At 42.3% G+C, this 22,905-nt stretch overlaps 1 protein-coding gene across 2 annotated transcripts in view; it reads left to right on the top strand.

Moving 5' to 3' along the window:
* atp10d (ATPase phospholipid transporting 10D) overlaps positions 1-22,905 on the top strand; it is a 197,248-nt gene that overhangs the window by 142,952 nt on the left and 31,391 nt on the right. For both annotated transcript variants that reach the window (XM_080188039.1, XM_080188045.1), the window contains exons 13-15: positions 9,807-9,901; positions 19,065-19,191; positions 20,222-20,406. In XM_080188039.1, the coding sequence (XP_080044165.1) occupies positions 9,807-9,901; positions 19,065-19,191; positions 20,222-20,406 (407 nt within the window). The remainder of the gene's footprint in view (positions 1-9,806; positions 9,902-19,064; positions 19,192-20,221; positions 20,407-22,905) is intronic.

Here is a 22,905-nt window from a genome sequence, read left to right as displayed (position 1 = left end):
ATAAGTGTTAAATGTGGCTATCACAATTGCCTCACCTACTCACTTGGCAGTGCATTCCAGGCCCCCACCACCCTCTGTGTGTAAAAAAAAAAATCTTCCCCTGCACGTCTCCACTGAACATTTCCACCCCCCTTATCTTGAACTTGTGCCCCTTGTAACCATCATTTCTGCCCAGGGAAAAAGCTTCCAACTGTTCACCCTATCTACACCCCTCGTCATTTTATAAACATCTATCAGGTCGCTCCTCAGCCTCTGTCTTTCCAGGGAGAACAATCCCAGTTTATTCATCTCTCCTCATAGGTAATACCCTCCGTACCAGGCAACATCCTGGTAAATCTTTTCTGTACACTCTAAAGTCAATTTAACATCAATTTTTTATTCATTCATGTGGGCATCAATAGCAAAGTCAGTAGTTATTGCCCATCCCTAATTGCCTTTGAGAAAGTGTTGTCTTTGTGGGGTGTCAACTTTATCTACAATATTGTTAGGAAGACCATTCCAACTCTTTAGTTGACTCAGTGACAGTGAATAAATGCTGATTATAGTTGCAAATTATGCTAGTATCTGATTTAGAAGAGAAATTGCAAATGTTGGTGTCCCCTTTTTCTTCTAAGTAATAGAGCTTGTGGATGTGGAATGTGCTTTTGAAGTTCTCGCTAGTTGCTGTAGTGCATCCTGCATATGGTACACTCTGTTGCCATTGTGTGCTGGTGGTGGAGAAAATGAATGTTATGATGGTGGACAGGGTGCTCATGAAGGTGGCTGCTTTGTTTTGGGTGGTATTGAGCTTCTTGAATGTTGTTGGAGCTGCACACAGCCAGACAAATTTTCCATCAAATCCCTGACTTTGAGTCACAGAGTTTTACAGCATGGAAAGAGGTCCTTGACCGATTGTGTCTGCACCAGCCATCAAGCACCTATCTATTCTAATTCAATTTTCTAGTATTTGTATGCTATGGCAGTTCATCTAAATACCAATTAAATGTTGAGGGTTTCCGCCTCTACCAGAGTTCCAGATTGCCACTGCTCTCTGGATGAAGACATTTTTGCTCACGTCTATAAACCTTTTGGCCTTTAACTTAAATCTGGCCCCGTGGTTATTGATCCTTCTGCTAAGGGAAAACATTCCTTCATATCCATCCTGATTCTATCCTTCATAATTTTATACACCTCAATCAGGCTCCTCTACTCCATAGGAAACAACCCTAGCCTATTCAGTCTTTCTCGATATGCCTCTAGCCATAGAGTGCAGCTTTGAGCGCAAATCTGGCAAAGCCAACTGGACCAAGGTCTTCAAGGCAGCTGTCACCCATTCCATGGTGACCTGTATGTCAGACAGAATGTGGACAGTCTCCTCCAATCTTTGCTCTAATTTGCTGAAATACTCTCACATGTACGATTGTGTAACCAAATTCTCCTCCAACTCGATTTCAAATTTGCTGATGACACAACCATAGTGGGTCAGAACTTCTTCGCTCGGGGGGTGGTGAATCTCTGGAGTTCTCTGCCCGTTGAGGTGGTGGAGGCTACCTCGCTAAATATTTTTAAGACACGGGTTGATGGGTTTTTGATAAGAGAGGGGATTAAGGGTTATGGGGAGAGGGCAGGAATGTGGAACTGAGCCACGACAGATCAGCCATGATCTTATTGAATGGCGGGGCAGGCTCGAAGGGCCAGATGTCCTACTCCTGCTCCTATTTCTTATGTTCTTATGTTCTTATGAGACAGAGTACAGGAAAGAGATGGAGAATCTGGTGAACTGGTGCAATGGCAATGATCTCTCCCTCAATGTTAACAAAATGAAGGAGATAGTCATTGACTTCAGGGAGCATGGTGGAGAACATACCCCTGTCTACATCAAGGGGAAGAAGTAGAAATGGCTGAGAGATTCAGGTTTTTAGGCTTCCAGATCACCGGCAACCTACCCAGGTCCCCTCATGCTGATTACTATAGTTAAGGGAGCCCACCAACGCCTTTACTTTCTCAGAAGACTAAGGAAATTTGGCACATCTGCTACAACTCTTACCAACTTTTACAGATGTATTTTAGAAAATATTCTTTCTGGTTGACCATAGCTTGGTATGCTTCCCACTCTGACCAAGACCACAAAAAACTACAAAGGGTCGTGAACGAAGCCCAGTCCACCACTCAAACCAGCCTCCCGTCCATTGACACTGTCTACACTTCTCTCTGCCTCAGAAAAGCAGCCAGCATAATTAAGGACCCCACACACCCCAGACATATTCCCTTCCACCTTTTTCCGTCTGGAAAAGATACAAAGGTCTGAGGACCTGTACCAACTGACTCGAACAGCCTTCTTCCCTGCTGCTATCAGACTTCACAATGAATTTATAGTAAGTTGATCTTTCTCTGTATCCCAGCTATGACTGAAACACTGCATTCTGCACTCTCTTTTTCTTCTCTATGAACGGTATGTTTTGTCTGTATAGTGCGCAAGAAACAATACTGTTCACTGTATACTAATACATGTAATAATAATAAATCAAATCAAAATCTCTGCAAGATTTTCTGCTGCCTGCCGTTGCGTCTCCAGCATTGCATCACCAACAGCTCACAGAGGCTCATCATCCGACTGACTCAGTAGCAGTCCTCCAAGTTCCAGAGATCTAATATGTCAACTGCTAACAATTGTTGCAGAGACATCAGTGAGGTGTTCCCCAGAAAGTGACCCCTTAGCCTAGCCTAGAACCATGAGCTACCAAGGTTTGTCCCTGTGCTAGCGGATGGTGCAGGTGAACACAGTAAAGGATGATCTTGATTTTGCTCATCAACATATCCTCTGAGGTGGACTGGGGACTGGGGCTAATGTTGGCATTGTTGGTGTGCTTAAACCTGCTGGTGGTGCGTACAAGCAAGAGAAAACCGATTTAGTTCATGAATAGGCAGAACACAATGTTACATGTCACTCATTGTGAATATCGTGATGTGATTAATTCTGGATGTCTCATTTGTACTACGTTGCTAGGAGAAGCTGATCTCAACTTCTCCACTCAGGTGATCCAGGTCTTCTCTAGCCACTTGATGACGTCCTCATTGAATCTGGTGAACTTGTGATGTTGGCTGCCCCTTTTCCTGTCTGATATCTCTCCCTCCTGCTGTGAGCAATTTTGCACTGCATGAAGACAAAAGGAAGGAATATGAAGAGAGGTGTTGGAAGCACACTTGCTTTCTGTGTGTAGTGACTTCTTCCCAGAAAGTTTGTGCAGGATGATAGCTGAGATAGTAGTGATGTGAAAGTATTCTTGAAACAATCAGTGCTGTTACGTGCCACCACTAATATGGAGATCCCTGAAGGGTGTAGCACTTTTGGGTGCATGCAGCCATGGTGAGAGTGTGATGCTGGAATGAGCCAAAGGCTAACTGGCTGAATAGATGAGATCATGCATTTGCTTCCTCATTGGATTGTGTTGCAGGTGTGGTTGCCAGCCAATTGACAGATTGGAAGCAAATCGAGAGATGTGGATAGTTTAGGCATTGACTAACTGAGATTGATCTGATTTGCTATTGCCTCCCAGGCAGAAGAGCTGTGACTGGTGTGTTTCCTGGAGCCATCCCTCAGGTACAGCGCATGTTGGTATACTCCTCTTAACAAAGCCTTGAGGGGGTTGTGACTCAACCCGGGTGCCGTCTGTTTTTTGTTTGCAGCCATATCTATTGGCCTCCTGAAGAAAGCTGAGTTAGACAGAGTGAAATTTACTCAGTTGGTCTAAATATATAATAGGACAGAGAGTATAGAAGGTGGCAGGAATCTAACCTCAGGCGGAGTTAAAAAGGTGACCAGCATGAGAAGGAAGGTGGTAAACGCGTGCAGGGAGATGGTTTGGGGAAGGATAACCAGTTTGCGACTGGTAGGGACAGAGTGTGCAATCACAAGAACGCACTAATAGGGTCCAGATAAAGACTAGCATAAAGACACTTTACCTGAATGCACATAGCATTCGAAACAAAGACAATGAGTTGAGGGCACAAATCAGTACAAATGGGTATGATCTAGTGGCCATTACAGAAACTTGGTTGCAGGGTGACCGGGACTGGGAACTGAATATCCAGGGGTATCAGACATTTCGGAAGAATAGACAGGAAGGTAAAAGAGGCAGGGTGGTTCTGTTAATTAAGGATAACATCAGGACGATAGTGAGAGACAATATAGGGTCTAAGGAGTAAAATGTGGAATCGATGTGGGTGGAGATAAGGAATAGTAAGGGGAGAAAGTCACTGGTGGGTGAGGTCTGTAGGCCCCCAAATCGTAACTTTAGGGTGGGCCAACCTATAAACAAGCAAATAAGGGATGCGTGCAAAAACAGAACAGCAATAATCATGGGGGATTTTAACCTGCATATTGATTGGTTGACTCAAGTTGGACGTGATGGACTTGAGGAAGAGTTCTTAGAATGCTGTCAGGATAGTTTCCTCGAATAGTATGTTACAGAACCTACAAGGGAGCGAGTTATCTTGGATCTGGTCCTGTGTAATGAGGCAGGTAAAATTAAAGATCATCTTGTGAGGGATCCTCTTGGAATGAGTGATCACAATATAGTTAATTTCTTATACAGATGGAGAGTGAGAAAGTAGGGTCCCAAACCAGTGTCCTCTGCTTAAACAGAGGGGAGTACAATAGGATGAGGGAGGAATTGGCTAATGTGGACTGGGAGCACAGACTAGTTGTAGGACAGCTGAGAAACAGTGGAGGATTTTTAAGGAGATTTTTCTCAGTACTCAGCAAAAATATATTCAGGTGATAACGGAGTGTAAGAAAAGAGATAACCAGCAATGGATAACGAAGGAAATAAAGGAGAGTATTAAGTTAAAAACTGATGCATACAGAGTGGCCAAAACTAGTGGGGAATTAGGAGGTTGGGAAAGCTTTAAAAAAAACAACAAAGAACGACTAAGAAAGCGATAAAGAAAGGAAAGATAGATTATGAAACTAAACTAGCACAAAATATAAAAACTGATAGTAAAAATTTTTACAAATATATAAAAAGGAAAAAAGTGGCTAAAGTAAACGTTGGACCCCTAGAAGACAAGAAGGGGAATTTAATAATGGGAAACGAGGAAATGGCCGAGGCCTTAAACAAGTTTTTTTTTGTGTCAGTCTTCACGGTAGAGGACACAAATAGCTTGCTGAAAGTTGACGGTTGTGGGACTGTAGAAGGTGAGGATCTAAAAATGATCACTATTACTAAAGAGATAGTGCTTGGTAGGCTAATGGGACTAAAGGTAGACAAGTCCCCGGGCCCGGATAGAATGCATCTCAGGGTACTAAAAGAAATGGCAGAGGTAATAGCGGGTGCGTTCGTTGTAATTTATCAAAATTTGCTGGACTCTAGGGAGGTGCCAACTGATTGGAAAACTGTTTAGAGAAGGAGGTAGACAAAAGGTGGGTAACTACAGGCCGGTTAGCTTAACATCCATAGTTGGGAAAATAGCAGGACACCTGGAAAAGAATGGTTCAATCAAGCAGACACAGCATGGATTCATGAAGGGAAAATCGTGTTTGACGAATTTACTGGATTTTTAATGAAGATGTAATGAGTGCGGTTGACAGAGGGGAACCGGTGGATGTGGTGGTTTTAGATTTCCAGAAGGCGTTCGATAAGGTGCCTCACAAAAGGTTGCTGCAAAAGATTAAGGTACACAGAGTTGGGGGTAAAGTGTTGGCGTGGATTGAGGATTGGCTGTCTAACAGGAAGCAGAGAGTTGGAATAAATGGGTGCTTTACCGGTTGGCAATTGGTAACTAGTGGCGTGCTGCAGGGATTGGTGCTGGGGCCTCAACTGTTTACTGTATACATAGATGATCTGGAGGAGGGGACCGAGTGTAGGGTAACAAAGTTTGCTGATGACATGAAGATGAGTGGGAAAGCAAATTGCGTGGAGGATGCGGAAAGTCTGCAGAGAAATTTAGGTAGGCTAAGTGAGGATCTGGCAGATGGAGTATAACGTTGGCAAGTGTGAGGTTATCCACTTTGGAATAATAAATAGTAAAATGGACTATTATTTAAACGGTGAAAAATTACGACATGCTACTGTGCAGAGGGACCTGGGGAAAGATGCAGAGAGCACTCCAAAAGCTAGTGGCCTTTTTTTAACCAAATAAACCTGTTGGACTTTAACCTAGTGTTGTGAGACTTCTTACTATCCTTGGAAGTATGCCAGAGAAGGCTTTAAAACTATTGCTGATCCCCAAAGATGTGATCCCACCCTCTGTCATACAGGATTGAGCCAACAGCATACATGGGATAAAACCATTAATTGCTGGAGGCAGCAGAGACAATGCAATGGATCTTTGAAATACAGTGTGAATGATAGCCATTCTGTTACAGGTTCGGACCTACAGGGTCATGCCTTTCACAGATTAAAGCAATAGAAATGCTTAACATCTAAAGGGAGCCATTTGAAGGTGAAGAGAAGGTCATTGATCCCCTCTGAGACAGGTTGCCTTTGATCTCAGAGGCCTCAATGAAACTTTTGGCCCTCAGCTGTAAAATTCAGGCCCTGTAAGGGCTGAAGGATTGAAGTACACCAGAAAGTCTCCAGGTGCAACCTCTTGATTCCACCTCCCATCTCTTCTACCCTATGTAAGAGGCAGAATTTTAGCAACAGAGCAGATCCAGATTCGGCTTACCACATTATGGAGATGTCAACTTTGGGCTGGGATGGGCACAGTAAGAAGTCTCGCAACACCAAATTAAAATCCAACAGGTTTATTTGGTATCACGAGCTTTGGAGCACTGCTCCTTCATCAGGGGAGTGGATGGTGGTTCATCACCTGATGAAGGAGCAGCACTCTGAAAGCTTGTGATACCAAATAAACCTGTTGGACTTTAATCTGGTGTTGTGAGATCGGCTTACCACAAGACAGCCGTGTTTTCACCCTCATCACGCAAATAGGTTTTATAGGTGAAATGTATTTTCAGTTGCATGTTAATTATATTTTTGTGGAGCTAGCCTCTCTCTCTTTTGTTCAGGAATTGCAGACATGAAACTAGTATCATTTCATTTTGCACACTGGCAAGAGTTGAGGTTCACGGTGTCATCCACATCAATGAAGGAAACCTTGACAGTATATCATATTTTAAATTACGTGTTTGACTACTAAGATATGCCAGTTATTGTTAAAGCAAGTGCATTTGTTGGTGGGATAGAACCACCTTTACTTCTCATGTTACAAGTAAATAGAGGAATTGGATTCATTTACAGTTTCAGCTACCTTGAAAGCAAGGAAGGAAAATTGGTGGTCCAAACTTCAGGGTCAAAGAGCCTCAATATAACAATTTGACAGAATGGTACTTGTCAACTCGGTGAAAAGGAAAGAATGATGAGCTATTACGTAGCCTGCAGTGCATGGCATTTTAAGAAGTCTCACAACACCAGGTTAAAGTCCAACAGGTTTATTTGGTAGTGCATGCTTTCAGAGCCCCTTCATCACACGAATGGAGAGTTGGATTCACAAACAGGGCATATACAGACAGCGACTCAATTATAAGATAATGGTTGGAATGCGAGTCTTAACAGGTAATCAAGTCTTTACAAGTGTAGACAATGTGAGTGGAGAGAGGGATAAGCACAGGTCAAAGAGATGTGAATTGTCTCAAGCCAGGACAATTAGTAAGATTTTGCAAGTCTAGGCAAGTCATGGGGGTTACAGGTAGTGTGACATGAACCAAAGATCTGGGCCGAGGCCATCCTCTTGTGCGGAACTTGGCTAACAGTTTCTGCTCAGTGATTCTGGATTGTCGTGTGTTTTGAAGGCCGTCTTGGAGAACACTTACCCGAAGGTGAGAGGCTGAATTCCCTTGATTGAGGACGTGTAGCCTTACAGGAAGGGAACACTGCTGCCTGGTGATTGTCGACTGGTGTCCGTTCATTCATTGTCGTAGAGTCTGAATGGTCTTGCCGATGTGCCGTGCCTTGGGATATCCTTTCTGGCAGCGCATCAGGTAGACAATGTTGGCCAAGTCGCAAGAGCATATACCATGTACCTGGTGATGGTGTTCTCATGTGAGATGATGGCATCCATGTCAGTGATCTGGCACTTCTTGCAGAGGTTGCTGTGGGCAGGATTGTGTGGTGTCGTGATCACTGTTCTCCTGAAGGCTGGGTAGTTTGCTGCAAACAGTGGCCTGTTTGAGGTTGCACGGTTGTTTGAAGGCAAGTAGTGGGGGTGTGGGGATGGCCTTGGCAAGATGTTCACCTTCATCGATGACATGTTGAAGGCTCCGGAGAAGATATTGTAGCTTCTCCATTGCGGGGAAGTACTGGACGACAAAGGGTAGTCCGTCCACTGTGTCCCGTGTTTGACTTCTTACAAGGTCAGTGTTGTTTTTCGTTGTTCTTACACCCTCGTAAGAACAGGATATGGCACTCAACTCATCGATCAACTGTTCCGACAGGCCACAGTTAGTTGCACTTTTAATGTGATAAAACATCCCAAAAAACTTCATGGGAACATCATAAAACAAAATATAACTCCAAACCACTGAGGAGATATTGGCCCAGCTCATGCCATCAGTGGCAAATCTGCGATTCACATCACTGGCTGCGTTTAAAAGTGTGTTCTGACCTTGTCAGCAATGCCAGGTGTGTGGGGAAGGAGGGCTGAGTGGTGCCAGATGAGGGCTATGGTGGGGATAGTCAGTGTGAGTTAGGGAGTGTGTGAACAGAATCAGGTGTTTGGGGGGCTCCTGAATAGAAGTACTGCTGAGTAAGTCAGTGTAAGTAACAAGTTAAGTAAGCATCAGGCAAATAACTAAGTTTACACATAGACATGTCTCGACAGGACCATCAGTGTGGTAAAGCTCAAGGTTTGGCTTCCAATGTAAGTGAGCTCCCCAGAACTTCTGGTTCCATTTTAATTCATAGTAGTGAATATCTCAGCATTTGCTGTTATTGGGACTGCAAGGTTTGGCACAATAGGTCAGATGCCCAAAAGATAGGTCAAAGAGGTAGGTTTTAAGAAGCATTTTAAAAGAGGAACATGAGATACAGAAGCGGAGAGGGCTGAGAAGGGTATTTCAGAGTTTAGGGCCCAAACAACAGTAGAGCAACTAAAATTGTGGATTCTCAAGAGAGCAAAATTAAAGGAGAACAGATATTTGAGGATTGAGAGGCTGGAAGAAATTACAAAGATAGGGATGTACAAGGCCATAGAGGAATTCGCAACAAAGATGAGATTTTTAAAATCAAGACGTTGCTCGACCTCGAACCAACAGACTGGCTTAACGTCAGACTGCTGCCAGGGAGAGGGATAGAATTGTAGCTATTCAACAAATTTTGTAGTGGAAACCAAAAACAGTAACTTCAGATTTCCAATATTTAATTAGAGGAAATGTCTGCTCATCCAGTCTGATATTTTGGCAACAGTGGAGGAATCAAGAGTTGTAGCAAGGTAAAGCTGGATATTGTCAGTGTATATGTGAAAACTAATACTGTGCTTTTGGATTTTGTAACCAAGATGTAGTTGAGGAAAAAAAGGTGTTGCCCTGGATAGATTTTTAGAACAGAACAGGCCAAACTGTGCATGGGTCAAAAGATCATGTCCCACAGACATTCCTTGAATACTAAAAGGATAACTGTTCCATGTAAAGTTGCAATTCTGAACTGGAATGATGCAGTTTAGAGTGGTTCTGAGATTTCACCATGCCTTCCTTTACCACAGACTGTTTTCAGCAGTAACATGGGTCATGTTTAATTGTACATCAAATGGAATCGAAGATGGCTTCTATCGTACAGAATGTTTGCAAAGTTTTAAGCTAGTTCTCAATTGACCTGTTTTTCTTGCAGGCTGCAGGGAACAGAAGGGCATTCAAGAAAAGACTCAGATTTATTTAGATGACTATGCCAAAGAGGGTCTCCGTACTCTATGCATTGCAAAGAAGGTATGGAAAAAGGAATGTGCATGATGAATATTTTACTTATAAAATAAGGTGTCTAGGGGATGCAAGAGATTGGGCCTCGTGATTGGGGACTCTACAGTTAAAGGGACGGATAGGAGAGTTGGTAGTAAGGGTAGGGATTCAGGGCTGGTGTGTTGCCTACCAGGGGCTGGGGTCCGGGATGTGTCAGAGAGGATATTCAAGACTCTTAGGGGAGAGGGTGATCAACCCCAAGTTATAATTCATGTGGGGACACATGACATAGGGAGGCTAAGGGAAGGGGATATTAAGCAGAGTTTCATGGAGTTGGGATGGAAACTAAAGGCCAAGTCAAACAGAGTGGTTATCTCTGGACTCTTGCCTGTGCCACGGGATAGTTTAGAGAGGAATAGGGAGAGGGAAAGTTTGAACTTGTGGCTGAGGGGATGGTGCAGGAGGGAGGGGTTTAATTACTTGAGCAATTGGGGCTCATTCTGGGGAAGATGGGATCTCTATAAGAGTGATGGTATACATCTGAACCAGAGGGGAACAAATATCCTGGGGGGTAAATTTGTGAAGGCTATGCGGAGTGGTTTAAACTGATTCAGAGGGGGGGTGGGATCCTGGGTAGAGGGGGTGAAAGTGAGGGGGGCATAGAAGGGGACGGCATTGCACGGCATTGTGGGGGTGGGGCGGAGCGAGGTTTGAAATGTATATACTTTAACGCGAGGAGTATTCGCAATAAAGTGGATGAACTTGCAGCGTGGACCAGTACCTGGGACTTTGATGTTGTGGCCATTTCAGAGACGTGGATAGAGCAGGGTCAGGAATGGATGTTGCAGGTGCCGGGGTACAAGTGCTTTAGTCGGAGTAGAGAAGGAGGTAGAAGGGGGGGTGGAGTAGCATTATTGGTCAAGGACTATATCACAGTGTGAGGATTTGTCTGTTGAGGTAGTATGGGCAGAAATTAGAAATAGGAGAGGAGAGGTCACCCTGTTGGGAGTCTTTTATAGACCTCCAAAAAGTTCTAGAGAGGTTGAGGAAAGGATTGCAGAGACGATCCTGGTTAGGAGTGAAAGTAATAGGGTAATTGTTATGGGGGATTTTAACTTTACTAACATTGATTGGAATAGCTATAGCTCTAGCTCATTAGAGGGGTCAGTTTTTGTTCAAAGTGTGCAGGAAGGTTTTTTAACTCAATATGTAGATAGGCCAACTAGAGGTGAGGCTATATTGGACTTGGTGCTGGGAAATGAGCCAGACCAGGTGCTAGACTTGGAAGTTGGTGTGCTTTTTGGTGATAGTGACCACAATTCGGTTACGTTCACCTTAGTAATGGAAAGGGATAGGCATGAACCTCGGGTCAGTAGTTTTAGCTGGGGGAAGGGTAATTATGAGGCCACTAGGAGAGAATTAGGAAGCATTGGTTGGACTAGGAGATTACAGGGACTAGGAACGTCTGAAATGTGGAGTTTTTTCAAGGAGCAGCTACTGTGGGTCTGTGATAGGTATGTCCCTGTCAGGCAAGGAGGAATTGGTAGGGCTAGGGAACCGTGGTGCACAAAAAAAGTTGATTTGTTGGTTAGGAAGAAGAAGGAGGCTTATGTTCGGATGAGGCTTGAGGGCTCGGGTAGTGCAGTAGAAAGCTTTAGATTGACTAGGAGGGAGTTGAAGAGGGAGTTAAGAAGGGCTAGAAGAGGGCATGAGATGACTTTGGCTGATAGGATTAAGGAGAATCCTAAGGCGTTCTATAGGTATGTCAAGAATAGAAGGTTGGTCAGGGCAAGATTAGGGCCAGTTACAGACAGTAGGGGGAAGTTGTGTGTGGAACCGGAAGAGATTGGAGAGGCATTGAACCATTATTTCTCTTCGGTGTTCACGCAGGACGATATGAATGTAGCTGAGGAGGTCACTGGGGTGAAGGGGTGTAAAGTAGAAAGTATTGTAGTTGATACAGAGGATGTGTTGGATATTCTAGATGGGTTGGAAAATAGATAAGTCCCCTGGTCCAGACGGGATTTACCCTAGGATTCTATGGGAGGCAAGAGAGGTGATTGCAGAGCCACTGGCTCTGATCTTCAGGTCGTCGTTGGTCTCTGGTATAGTACCGGAAGATTGGAGGACAGCGAATGTTGTCCCATTGTTTAAGAAGGGGAGCAGAGACTTCCCTGGGAATTATAGACCAGTGAGTCTTACTTCTGTAGTGGGCAAGGTTTTAGAAAGAATTATTAGGGATAGGATTTATAGTTATTTGGAGAGTAATGAATTGATTAGAGATAGTCAGCATGGTTTTGTAGCGGGAAGGTCGTGCCTTACTAACCTTATTGAGTTCTTTGAGAAGGTGACCAAAGAGGTGGATAGGGGTAAGGCAGTAGATGTGGTATATATGGATTTTAGTAAGGCGTTTGATAAGGTTCACCATGGTATGCTTCTGCAGAAAATGCAGATGTATGGGATTGGTGGTAATTTAGGTACTTGGATCAGGAATTGGTTAGCAGATAGGAGACAGAGGGTGGTGGTTGATGGTAATTATTCATCATGGAGTTCGGTTACGAGTGGTGTGCCTCAGGGATCTGTTTTGGGGCCACTGCTGTTCGTAATCTTTATTAATGATCTGGATGAGGGTATAGTTGGGTGGATTAGTAAGTTTGCTGATGACACCAAAGTCGGAGGTGTGGTAGATTGTGAGGAAGGGTGTCGAAGTTTGCAGGGTGACTTGGACAGGTTGCAGAGCTGGGCTGCGAGGTGGCGGATGGAGTTTAATGCGGAGAAGTGTGAGGTAATCCATTTCGGTAGGAATAACAGATGTGTTGAGTATAGGGCTAACGGGAGGACTTTGAATAGAGTGGAGGAGCAGAGGGATCTAGGTGTATGTGTACATAGATCCCTGAAAGTTGGGAATCAAGTAGATAAGGTTGTTAAGAAGGTGTACGGTGTCTTGGCGTTTATTGGTAGGGGGATTGAATTTAGGAGTCGCAGCGTCATGTTGCAACTGTACACAACTCTGGTGCGGCCGCACTTGGAGTACTGTGTGCAGTTCTGGTCCCCACATTACAGGAAGGATGTGGAGGCTTTGGAGAGGGTGCAGAGGAGGTTTACCAGGATGTTGCCTGGTATGCAGGGGAGGTCCTATGAGGAGAGACTGAGGGATTTGGGGTTGTTTTCACTGGAAAGAAGGCGGCTAAGAGGGGATCTTATAGAAACATATAAGATGATTAGAGGTTTAGATAGGGTGGATGGTGATAGCCTGTTTCCTCGGATGGAGAAATCTAGCACGAGGGGGCATGGCTTTAAATTAAGGGGGGGTAGTTATAGGACGGATGTCAGGGGCAGGTTCTTTACCCAGAGGGTGGTGAGGGACTGGAATGCCTTGCCTGCTGCAGTTGTAAATGCGCCTAGTTTGGGGGCGTTTAAGAGATTGGTGGATAGGTTTATGGACGAAAAGGGATTGGTTTAGATTAGTGGGTCAATGTTTTTTTTAAAAATAAGACTGGTCGGCGCAACATTGTGGGCCGAAGGGCCTGTTCCGCGCTGTAATGTTCTATGTTCTATGTTCTATGTTCTATAATATACAACTTGTGCATTACAAACCAGTAACATACAATGGAATGAAAATGAAAGGCATGCAAGAGCAATGCTCAGGATTTATCAACATTTTCCAAAATTGTTACTGATTTAGATGCATCTATTTTACAGTATATTGATAAATATGGTATGATTATTGCCACTGTTTTGATTTGGTGTTTTTGGTTTATTTGACTACAAGGTAACATGGTAGCCAATAAGAAAATGTGAGCTCCTGCTTATATATCAATTGATTCCTGCAGAATAGAATGAACTAATGTAGTTAAAATTCTAAACTACACACATTACACATTTATTTTAATGAATTTCATAAGAGTTATTATGGCACAGAAGGCAGTCATTTTGTCTATCAGGTCTTTGCCAGGTCTGAGTATAGCAACCCAGGCAACCTCATTCTCCTGCCCTAACCCTATAGCCTTCCAAGTTTATTTCCTGAAAATGCCTATCCAGTTTCCTTTTTGAAATTGTTGATTGTCTCCACATCTGCCACCTGCATAGGCAGCAAATTGTAGATTGTTCTTCTTACTACCCTGCATCTCTATGTCATGAAACCAGAAAGTGCTGCAATTGCTTAACAGATCTGGCAACATATCTGGAGAGAAATAGAGTTAATGTTTCGAGACAAATACGATTATTCTCAGAACTGTGAGGATATAAACATGTTGGGCTTTTTGTCATCAAAAGGTCAAATACTGATCCCAGTACTGTTGAGGTGCAACCCATCTATTTTAATGGGTAAGACCCACTCCAGTTTTTCTCACAATGCTCCAGAAGTCTGAAGCTTTCCCTCCTGCACCATGTCTCAAGCATACTTATCCTCCGTATCTTCTCAGACTAGCACGTGGCACTGTGAATAATCTAGAAATTATTACATTTAAGAAGCTACTTTTTAACTTCCTCCCTTGCTCCTGAAAGTCTGACCATAAGAACTCAACATCTACCATCTTGGTATCACAACTTCTGGTTCTTCCCCTTCCCCCTGCAGAATATTCTGTACCCTCTCCATGATATCCTTTATCCTGGCAATGCGCCATGTCTGATTCAAAATGACAGTTACTGAGATTTCCCACACTATTGATTTTCCTATAAAAGCTGCATTTTTGCTCTTTGTTCACTCCTGTACAATCCTCTGCCCATTGGTGCTTGGATTTTAACTACACTTCTTCGAAGTATTGTCACTCCCACCAGTTTCCAGTGCTGAATACCTGTGTGAGAATGGCACATTCTGATCAGAGTGTAAAAATAGTAATCACACTTAAGCAGAAGAAGAAAATAAACTGCTCGAAGTCTCTCTCCAGTTCACTCTGAGGCAGCTGCTCAGATTTATTTGAAGATTGCTCAGCATCCAATTTTCTTACAGTCTGAGCATAGTGAGACCAGGAGAAAAAAAGGCAGTTTAAATAATTTTCTATAGATGTTGTTATGTAACTTAACTTTCAGTAAAACAATTACTTGTGTTCTGAGTTCCCGTTTGTACTAATACCCAGTTTCACTACACAGGAAGGAATGTTATTTCATTATTTCTTTATTTCTTTTCTATACACTATGGATGCTATGGTAAACTTTAATTCGTGAATGGGTGAGTAAGTGGAGCTGTCATTTGGCTGCGAGACTGTTTCCCAGTACTCTCAAAGACAACCTCACCACCACGTGTTTTTTTTTGTCCAATTACTATAAAAGGTTAAAACTTGAGTGTATTGAATGTTTTGGCATCACATTCCAATTGTATAGCAGTACTTCTAATAACTCTATAAAAGTCTCCCTGTACAATTGTAGCACAGCAGGCGCCACTTTCTGCAAAGCCTTGTGGCATGGGGCCACTGAACTGATGCACACAGAGGCATGTCCTGTGCACACTAGAAGTCACTGAACTATGGGGAGGCAATGGCCTAGTAGTATTATCGCTAGACTAATAATCTGGAAAGTCAGCTAATGTTTGGGGACCTGAGTTTAAAGCTCACCTAGGCAGTTGGTGGAATTTGAAATCAGTAAAAAGATATCCTTTAGGGGAGGAAACCTGCCATCTTTACCTGGTCTGGCCTGTATGTGACTTCAGAGCCACAGTAATGTGGTCGAGTCTCAACTACCCTTGGGCAACTAGGGACGGACAATAAATTCTGGCTATGTCCCACGAATGGGTTAAACAAAATACAATTATGCCTCTGATGTCAACAGGTTAATACGACACCAGGTTGCCAAAATTGATTAATAGATGTGCAGGCACCGCTTCCTTATTCAGTCCTGATGAAGAAAGGTGAACCCTGTTCTGGGACTATTTAATGAACAAGTTGCAGTTTGGGTACTTTTGACTTGGCTTCTGCTCAGGCAAGTTGATGATGGCACCGTGGTGAGCTGCTGGAGGAGTTTGGAGGTTTTGGTTGACCACAGAAAGGCAAAAAATAACATTTTCTTGCATAGTTATGGCGACAGTAGTTGCAGTGCCACATATGCATGAGCAGAGCATGCAAACAAGGAGGCAGAGCACAAAACTTCTGAAAAGAGAGAGGTGGCTGAATTTTCTTAGAAGGCCTTACACCTTGAAAGAATCTTCCAGGTGCATCACTTCTGTGTTGCAGTGAGCCATGAGCGGTGCATTAAGAGACTTTGCTTCACGTTGAAGGGAGTGACAGAGATGCGACAACTCCTTTGTAATGACCTGAAATATCAAACCATCAAGACGGTGACTCATACGTTGGCTGTGAAGATTACTATCACCTTTTTTTTAAATGCATTAGGATTCTTCCATATGGACAAGATAACATGAACAACATATTGCAGTTCACTATCCACAGAAACATCAGAGAGAAGACAGCTGAAGGAAGAGAGGAAACTTCATCCTGTTCTCCCAGAAAAGGGAGGAGCAAATTGGAAGGCAACATGGGTTTACCAGGATAGCAAGCTTCTCGATGCTTAGTTACATGCACCTGGTTCTGTGGGTCTTCCATGTTAATGGGAAGCAATTCCACAACCACAAGAGGTACCACTTTTTTGAGTTGCAATTGTTGTGTGACCCTACCAAGAAATTCACCTTGGCAAATGCCTGCTATGGAGGCATCACACATGATCCTTTTGTCCTGCAACAGTCAGCAATTCCCAGTCTTTAGTGCGCTGTAATGGACCAATGAATAACTGGTCAATCACAAGGACCACCACCTTGGTTCATGGCACCCCTCTGCCATCCTGCACATGAGGTTAGAAACCTTCAATGAAAGCCATGGCCCTACCATTCTCTGTAAGAAGTCTGACAACACCAGGTTTAAGTCCAATCGATTTATTTGATAGTAAACTTGCAAGCTTTCAGAGTTTGCCCCTTCGTCAGGTGAATGGAGAGTTCTGGCCTCAGACAGAGCATATAACAGCTGTCAAATAAATTGGTTGGACTTAAACCTGGTGTTGTCAGACTTCTTACTGTGTTTACCCCAGTCCAACGCCGGCGACTCCACATCTTGCCTACCATTCTCTAACAGTGCATATATTTCAGACACAGTATGACAAAGTCACCTTAACCAACATCACCCAATTAAGGATATCAGCAAAAACTGATGTTTCACTAAGAACTTTATCCAGCAATAAATAAATAATATATTGTGCGTCCTCTTAGTCTTGCAGATGATTTTGCTCGACCTAGTGCTACACACAGTGTTACCATAGCAGCTGTTAAAAGATTACCGATTTTCACTGGAAAAAATTACAAATTGCGTATAACTAATTTGATTAGTTTTTCAATTTAGGTAGAAGAGGATTGACAAGTGTACAGTTGATGAAGTGCCACATAGGCTTGTCAGCAAAGTTATGGCTCATGAAATAAAGGAGACAGTAGCAGCATTGATATAAAGTTGGATGTGTGACAAGAAAATATTAGGAATGGTAGTTTTTCAGAGATATATAATGAGGTTCTCCAGGGATCATTGTTGGAATCACTGCTTTACTTCATCTACATTCCAAGTTCTCAACCGCTACTATCTAGAAGGACAAGGGCAGTGGTCACATAAAGAAATAACCACCTGGAAATTCCTGTCCAAGTCACTTTCCATCTTAACTTGGAAATATACTGCCAATTCTGCATCGCTGGGTCAAAATCCTGGAACACCCTCCCTAACAGCACTGTGGGTGTACTTACATCACAGAGGATGCAATTGCAAAACCTGCAAATGACACAGAACTTGGAAGTACTGCAAAGCATGTAAAGAATAGTGATAGACTTAAAGCGAACAGGTGTATAACAGCTGCAATCCTCCAGTCCTATGGCTCTAATGATCAAAGGGGGATTGGAAGATTGCGGCCAGCACTTTGACATTCTTTACTCATGTATTTCCCTCACTAGCCTAGGATGCATCCTAACCATACCAGTGACTTGTCTACTTTGAGATCTGCCAAACTTTTAAATATCTGATCTTGATATTTTTATCTTATTCAATATCACCACTACCATCTCCTTTACTGGAATATTGTCATCATCCTCTTCTCTTGTGAAGACACAGTTTGTACTAAGTGGTAACCAAGACTATGAGACATCAACTAAAGCCGTTTTGATACAGAGGAAGAATATGAAGGAATGCATTCCAAAAGTGGGATGCAAATATCCCTGACTCCTCTTGACATCCTAGAGCTAATGCAGTACCTTTAAATCTGAATACAGTGTGTTTCATGTGTGCGTTACTGGTTGCTTATTTATGTCTTAGTTTGGAACTGATGCTGCTGCTGGTATTCAAGACCATTAAGACTTCACTGCAGAGACTCTGTAGATGTTGCAAAACATATACCTCTATTCATTGGACCCAGTTTCTAAAGATCATATTGCAAATTGAGAAACATGAAAAAAAACAGATATTCATCACTTTGGAATAAAGTAAATTGATATTATAAGACCTAAGAGCAGGAGTCGACAATTTGGTCCCTTGAGCTTGCTCTGCCATTTAATACGATCCTGGTTGATCTCATCGCGACCTCATCTCCACTTACCTGTCCATTCACCATTGCCCTTCAAACCCTTACTAAATAAAAATCTGTCCGCGTTTTCCTTAAATTTACTCAATGTCCCCGCATCCACCTTTCGTAGAATCATAGAATCCCTACAGTGCAGAAGGAGGCCATTTTGCCCATTGGGTCTGCTCCGACTACAATCCCACCCAGACCCTATCTCCATAACCCCATACATTTACCCTATCTGGTCCCCCTGACACTAAGGGGCAATTTAGCATGGCCAATCCACCTAACTGTGGTAGTGAACTCCACAGACCCACGCCCTTTTGAGAGAAGTAATTTCTCTTCATCTCTGTTTTAAATCTGCTGCCCCTTATTCTAAATCTATGATCTCTCTAGATTGCCCTACAAGAGGAAACATCCTCTCCACATCTACTTTGTCAGTCCTCCTTATCATCTTGTACACCTCAATTAGATCTCCTCTCATTCTTCTAAACCCCGGGGAGTAAAAGTCTTGCTGCATTATTCTAAAAATATAAGCAGAATGCGTCAACAGTCATCAATATTTGTAATGAAAAGTTAACCTTACAAATATTTTAACATGTTGATCAGTGTTCATAGATGGACATGATTGGACTTGAGATAGTTAATTCAAAACTCCATATTTTCTTTTCTGCAGGTGATGAGTGATGCTGAATACACAGAATGGCTAAAATTCCACTTCTTAGCAGAGACAAGTATTGATAACCAAGACGAGCTCCTACTTGAATCAGCTCTGAAGCTAGAAACTAACCTAACACTGCTTGGTAAATGCCAATACAAACCATGGAATGTTCTACATTTTTATAGCAGCTGAGCTTGATGTATCTATTTTAGTATTGTGTTTATGGATATTTACAGTTTGCCTGTCTGCAATGTGTCACAGAAGCGGACAATCATGGTTTTGCAAATGCAGTAGCAGAAAACTGTGTTAAAGGAATTGAGATCATATACAATCTCTGGTGAAGCAGGGTTAGAATGTAGGGAATAATTGGATCACTGAACAAAGCTATTTCTCATTTTGAAGTCAGAAATTTTACATGTGTATAATACTTTGATTAATTTTAAGTGGTAGCTCAAAGGTAAATAACAAAACTTATTTTCATTTGGGAAGTAGAATTGGTTAAAGCTGTAAAGGCCAGGGCAACAGATTTTGCTTCTGAAGCCTCTCTCGCACCCCCCATCCTAACTCTATCACCACTCCGCGTGTAACACCCCACCTTATAAAAGTCCCATGAACCGGGCCTATGTTTAGGAAAAAAGCAATCATCTTTGAAAGGTCCATGAACTACCTAGTTGAGAATGCGCCCTCTAGAAAACTGAGAGACTTAAAATTGAAGCACGAGAGCATTCACATATATAATTTGTTGAAGTGCAGTTCCCTTCACAAGTATGGAAAGTTGGTGGCAGGAAGTAAGGTTTTATAGATAGGGAATGCATGCAAACATAAGATTTGTTCATAATGTATCACGTTCAGCAAAAGGACCTATGAACAAACTTGACCCTATCTTCACCTTGTTTATATCCATTTGAAATAGAAATTATTAGAAAGGCAGCAGGAGCAGTTTTTCCTCAGGCCAGCAACTTTGGGGAAGATAATGAAAAGCTGATCAAAAGTTAAATCTTGCAGCCATTTTCATGATGTTTCAGTAGACTTGTAAACATAAGCTCAATTTGAGAATTTTTGATGTGTTTCAAGAATTATGTTTTCTGATACGATCATGTAGCTAATTCTTTGAATTGTTGCATGTGATTTTAAGTGTGAAAATAATAAACAATTTCTAATTCCATGTGTAGGTGCTACAGGCATTGTTGATCGCTTGCAGAAGGGTGTTCCAGACACTATTCTGGCACTTCGAAAAGCAAAAATAAAGATCTGGGTCTTAACAGGAGACAAACAAGAAACTGCTGTTAATATCGCCTATGCTTGTAAACTCCTGGAAAAAGAGGACAGCATTTTCACTCTTAACGCACATAACAAGGTAAATAGAAACCTATGAGCAATGGTAGTGTTGGAAATATAACAGTGGTTATTACTAGAGACTAGTATTTAAAAATTTAAAACTGTGAGCAGAATGAAAGTTTTTATTGAAGATAATTGAAAATATTTTTTATATTTAAGGAGGAATCAAAGTAACTAGAGTTTAGTGCTAGGACATCTCTCTTCTTTTTGCCACAAATTATTTCAGAATTATTTTATTTTTCAGCTTGATCACCTCAAGTTCTTCTGTTGTTCTCTTATAGGAACAGCTTCAAATTCCTGTTTGCAAAAAGTAATCATCTCCAACCACAATACACAGCAATCATTGTGTTCAGTTCTGCTGAGAAGTGCACGTTTTAGTGTCCCAAATCAAAGACATCTGCCCTACTATCCCCAAATCAAAGACATCTGCTCTACTCCCTCTGACCCAAAGCCATCCATCACCCAGCCCTCTTTTTTGATCCCTTCCCAAGTACTTATCTTCCACCTGCTCCATAGCATCTTCTCCATCCCTTCTGCCCCATAAAGAAGTCTCTTTGATTATGCCCACCACCCGCAGCTTCCATTCCTGCCATCCTGATCCCAACTTAGGATCATAAAACCTTTCTCATTCTTGCAATCACTTACACCAACTTATCTCTTATTCTCTGGCTTAAAGTTTAAAATTTAGTTTAATGTTTATTTATTTGTATTACAATAGGCTTACATTAACACTGCAAAGAAGTATTGTGAAAATCCCCTAGTGGTAACACTCCGGCGCCTGTTTGGGTAAACTGAGGGAGAATTTAGCATGGCCAGTGCACCTAACTAGCATGTCTTTCAGACTGTGGGAGGAAAATCAGGAAGAACATGCAAACTCCGCAGGTTCAAGCTGGGAATTGAACCTGGGTCCCTGGTGCTGTGAGGCAGTACTGCTAATCACTGTGCCACCATGCATCCCTACATCAACCCTACGGTACTTGTAATAATTCTCAATCATCATGCCACTCTCCAGAAAACTACAGTCAATTTCTCCATCGTTACCCACTTACTGTTTCATTTCTTAAGTTCTGGAACACAGGCCCACATGTACATCCATTTGAAGCTTTTCAATTAGGCTTCTAATACACCCACTGCTGAAGAAACACTGATCAAAATCACCAATGTAATTTTATGTGACTGTACCTCCTTCATCAGCTGAAATGGAAGTATAATTTATTCTTCCACGTCTGGATGGTTCAATGTTTCTTTATCCCAATGTTTCATCCCTTTCATCAATGACTTGCTATCTTTTGCTGATCTTTAGCCTATTATTTATGGGAAAAGTTCTGGAAGGCAAGAAACAGCTGAGGAAACCAGCAAGCCTGGGACGTGAATTTAATGGTAGAACCTCATTATCATTTTCTTCTTCTGTTTGCGGCCCAATCCCCAGCTAAATTGATAGTTGACAAGTGGGAAGATCAATGGCAAGAGGCTGCAGCAAGGGACCCTCGGGGATGACCACTATCAATGGGAATGGAGGTTGGAATTGTTTGTGACTACAGCTAGGAGAAAGTGGCATCAGAGCTGGATGAGGGGTAGGTCAGCAAATCTACCCAGAAGGTGGTGTGGGGGAGAGAATGAAGTCAGAAATTGGTAAAGGGGTGACAGGAGGCTTCATTGAAGTGGTATTATGTTAAGAACATAGAGTCTAGGTCCAATTTACTCAGCCTCTATCTTAGGACAACCCTCTCATCTCAGGAGCTAATCTAGTAAAATTTTGATATATCACCTCCACTATAAGTGTATCATTCTTTAAATATGAGACCAAAACTGCACATATGACTCCATGTGTGTTCTCACCAAGCCCTGTACAATCGTAGCAAGACCTCTTTATTCTTGTACCCCAATTCTCTTGCAATGAAGGCTAACATGCCATATTTCTTCCTCATTGCTTACTGTATTTCCACACTAACTTTGTCTTCCTGATGTGTGTGTACTTGAGTCCCCTTGAACATCAATATTTAAAAGTTCTCTGCTCTTTAATAAATATTCTGCTTTTCTACTCTTACTACTGAAGTGAATATCTCACACTTCCCACATTATATTCCATGTGCCACTTTGTTGCCCATTCATTTGTCTGAGTATGTATCTTTGCAGTCTCTTTCTGTTCTCCTCATTGTTCATTCTGACTTTGATTTGTATTGTAAGCAAACATTAGTCTTTGTTCTAATATATTTGTCAAAACATAACTTTCCTTTCATAAAACTGTGTTGATTTTGTTTAATCATATTGTGATTTTCTAATTTTGACTCCCTCAATAATAGATTCCATCATTTTCCTGATGACTGAAGCCAAACTAGGCTTCAGTCTAACTGGGTTGGGATTAGAGGGAGCAGGAGATTAATATGAAATTCTCATCTCACATTGATTTTGTTTCTCAGCAATACACATACAAGATCAATTGGGCTCAATATTCAGCTTACATTTTGAAAATTGAAATAATGTGAGGTGAAGAAAAGCTTCATTGTTATTGCCATTG

This window comes from Carcharhinus amblyrhynchos, chromosome 1 (assembly GCF_965287045.1).
Source record: "Carcharhinus amblyrhynchos chromosome 1, sCarAmb.v2.hapA, whole genome shotgun sequence".
In the NCBI taxonomy this organism is placed as follows: Eukaryota; Metazoa; Chordata; class Chondrichthyes; order Carcharhiniformes; family Carcharhinidae; genus Carcharhinus; species Carcharhinus amblyrhynchos.
The sequence above is the reverse complement of the archived record's forward strand: the minus strand, read 5'-3'. Positions and strand labels throughout refer to the sequence as shown.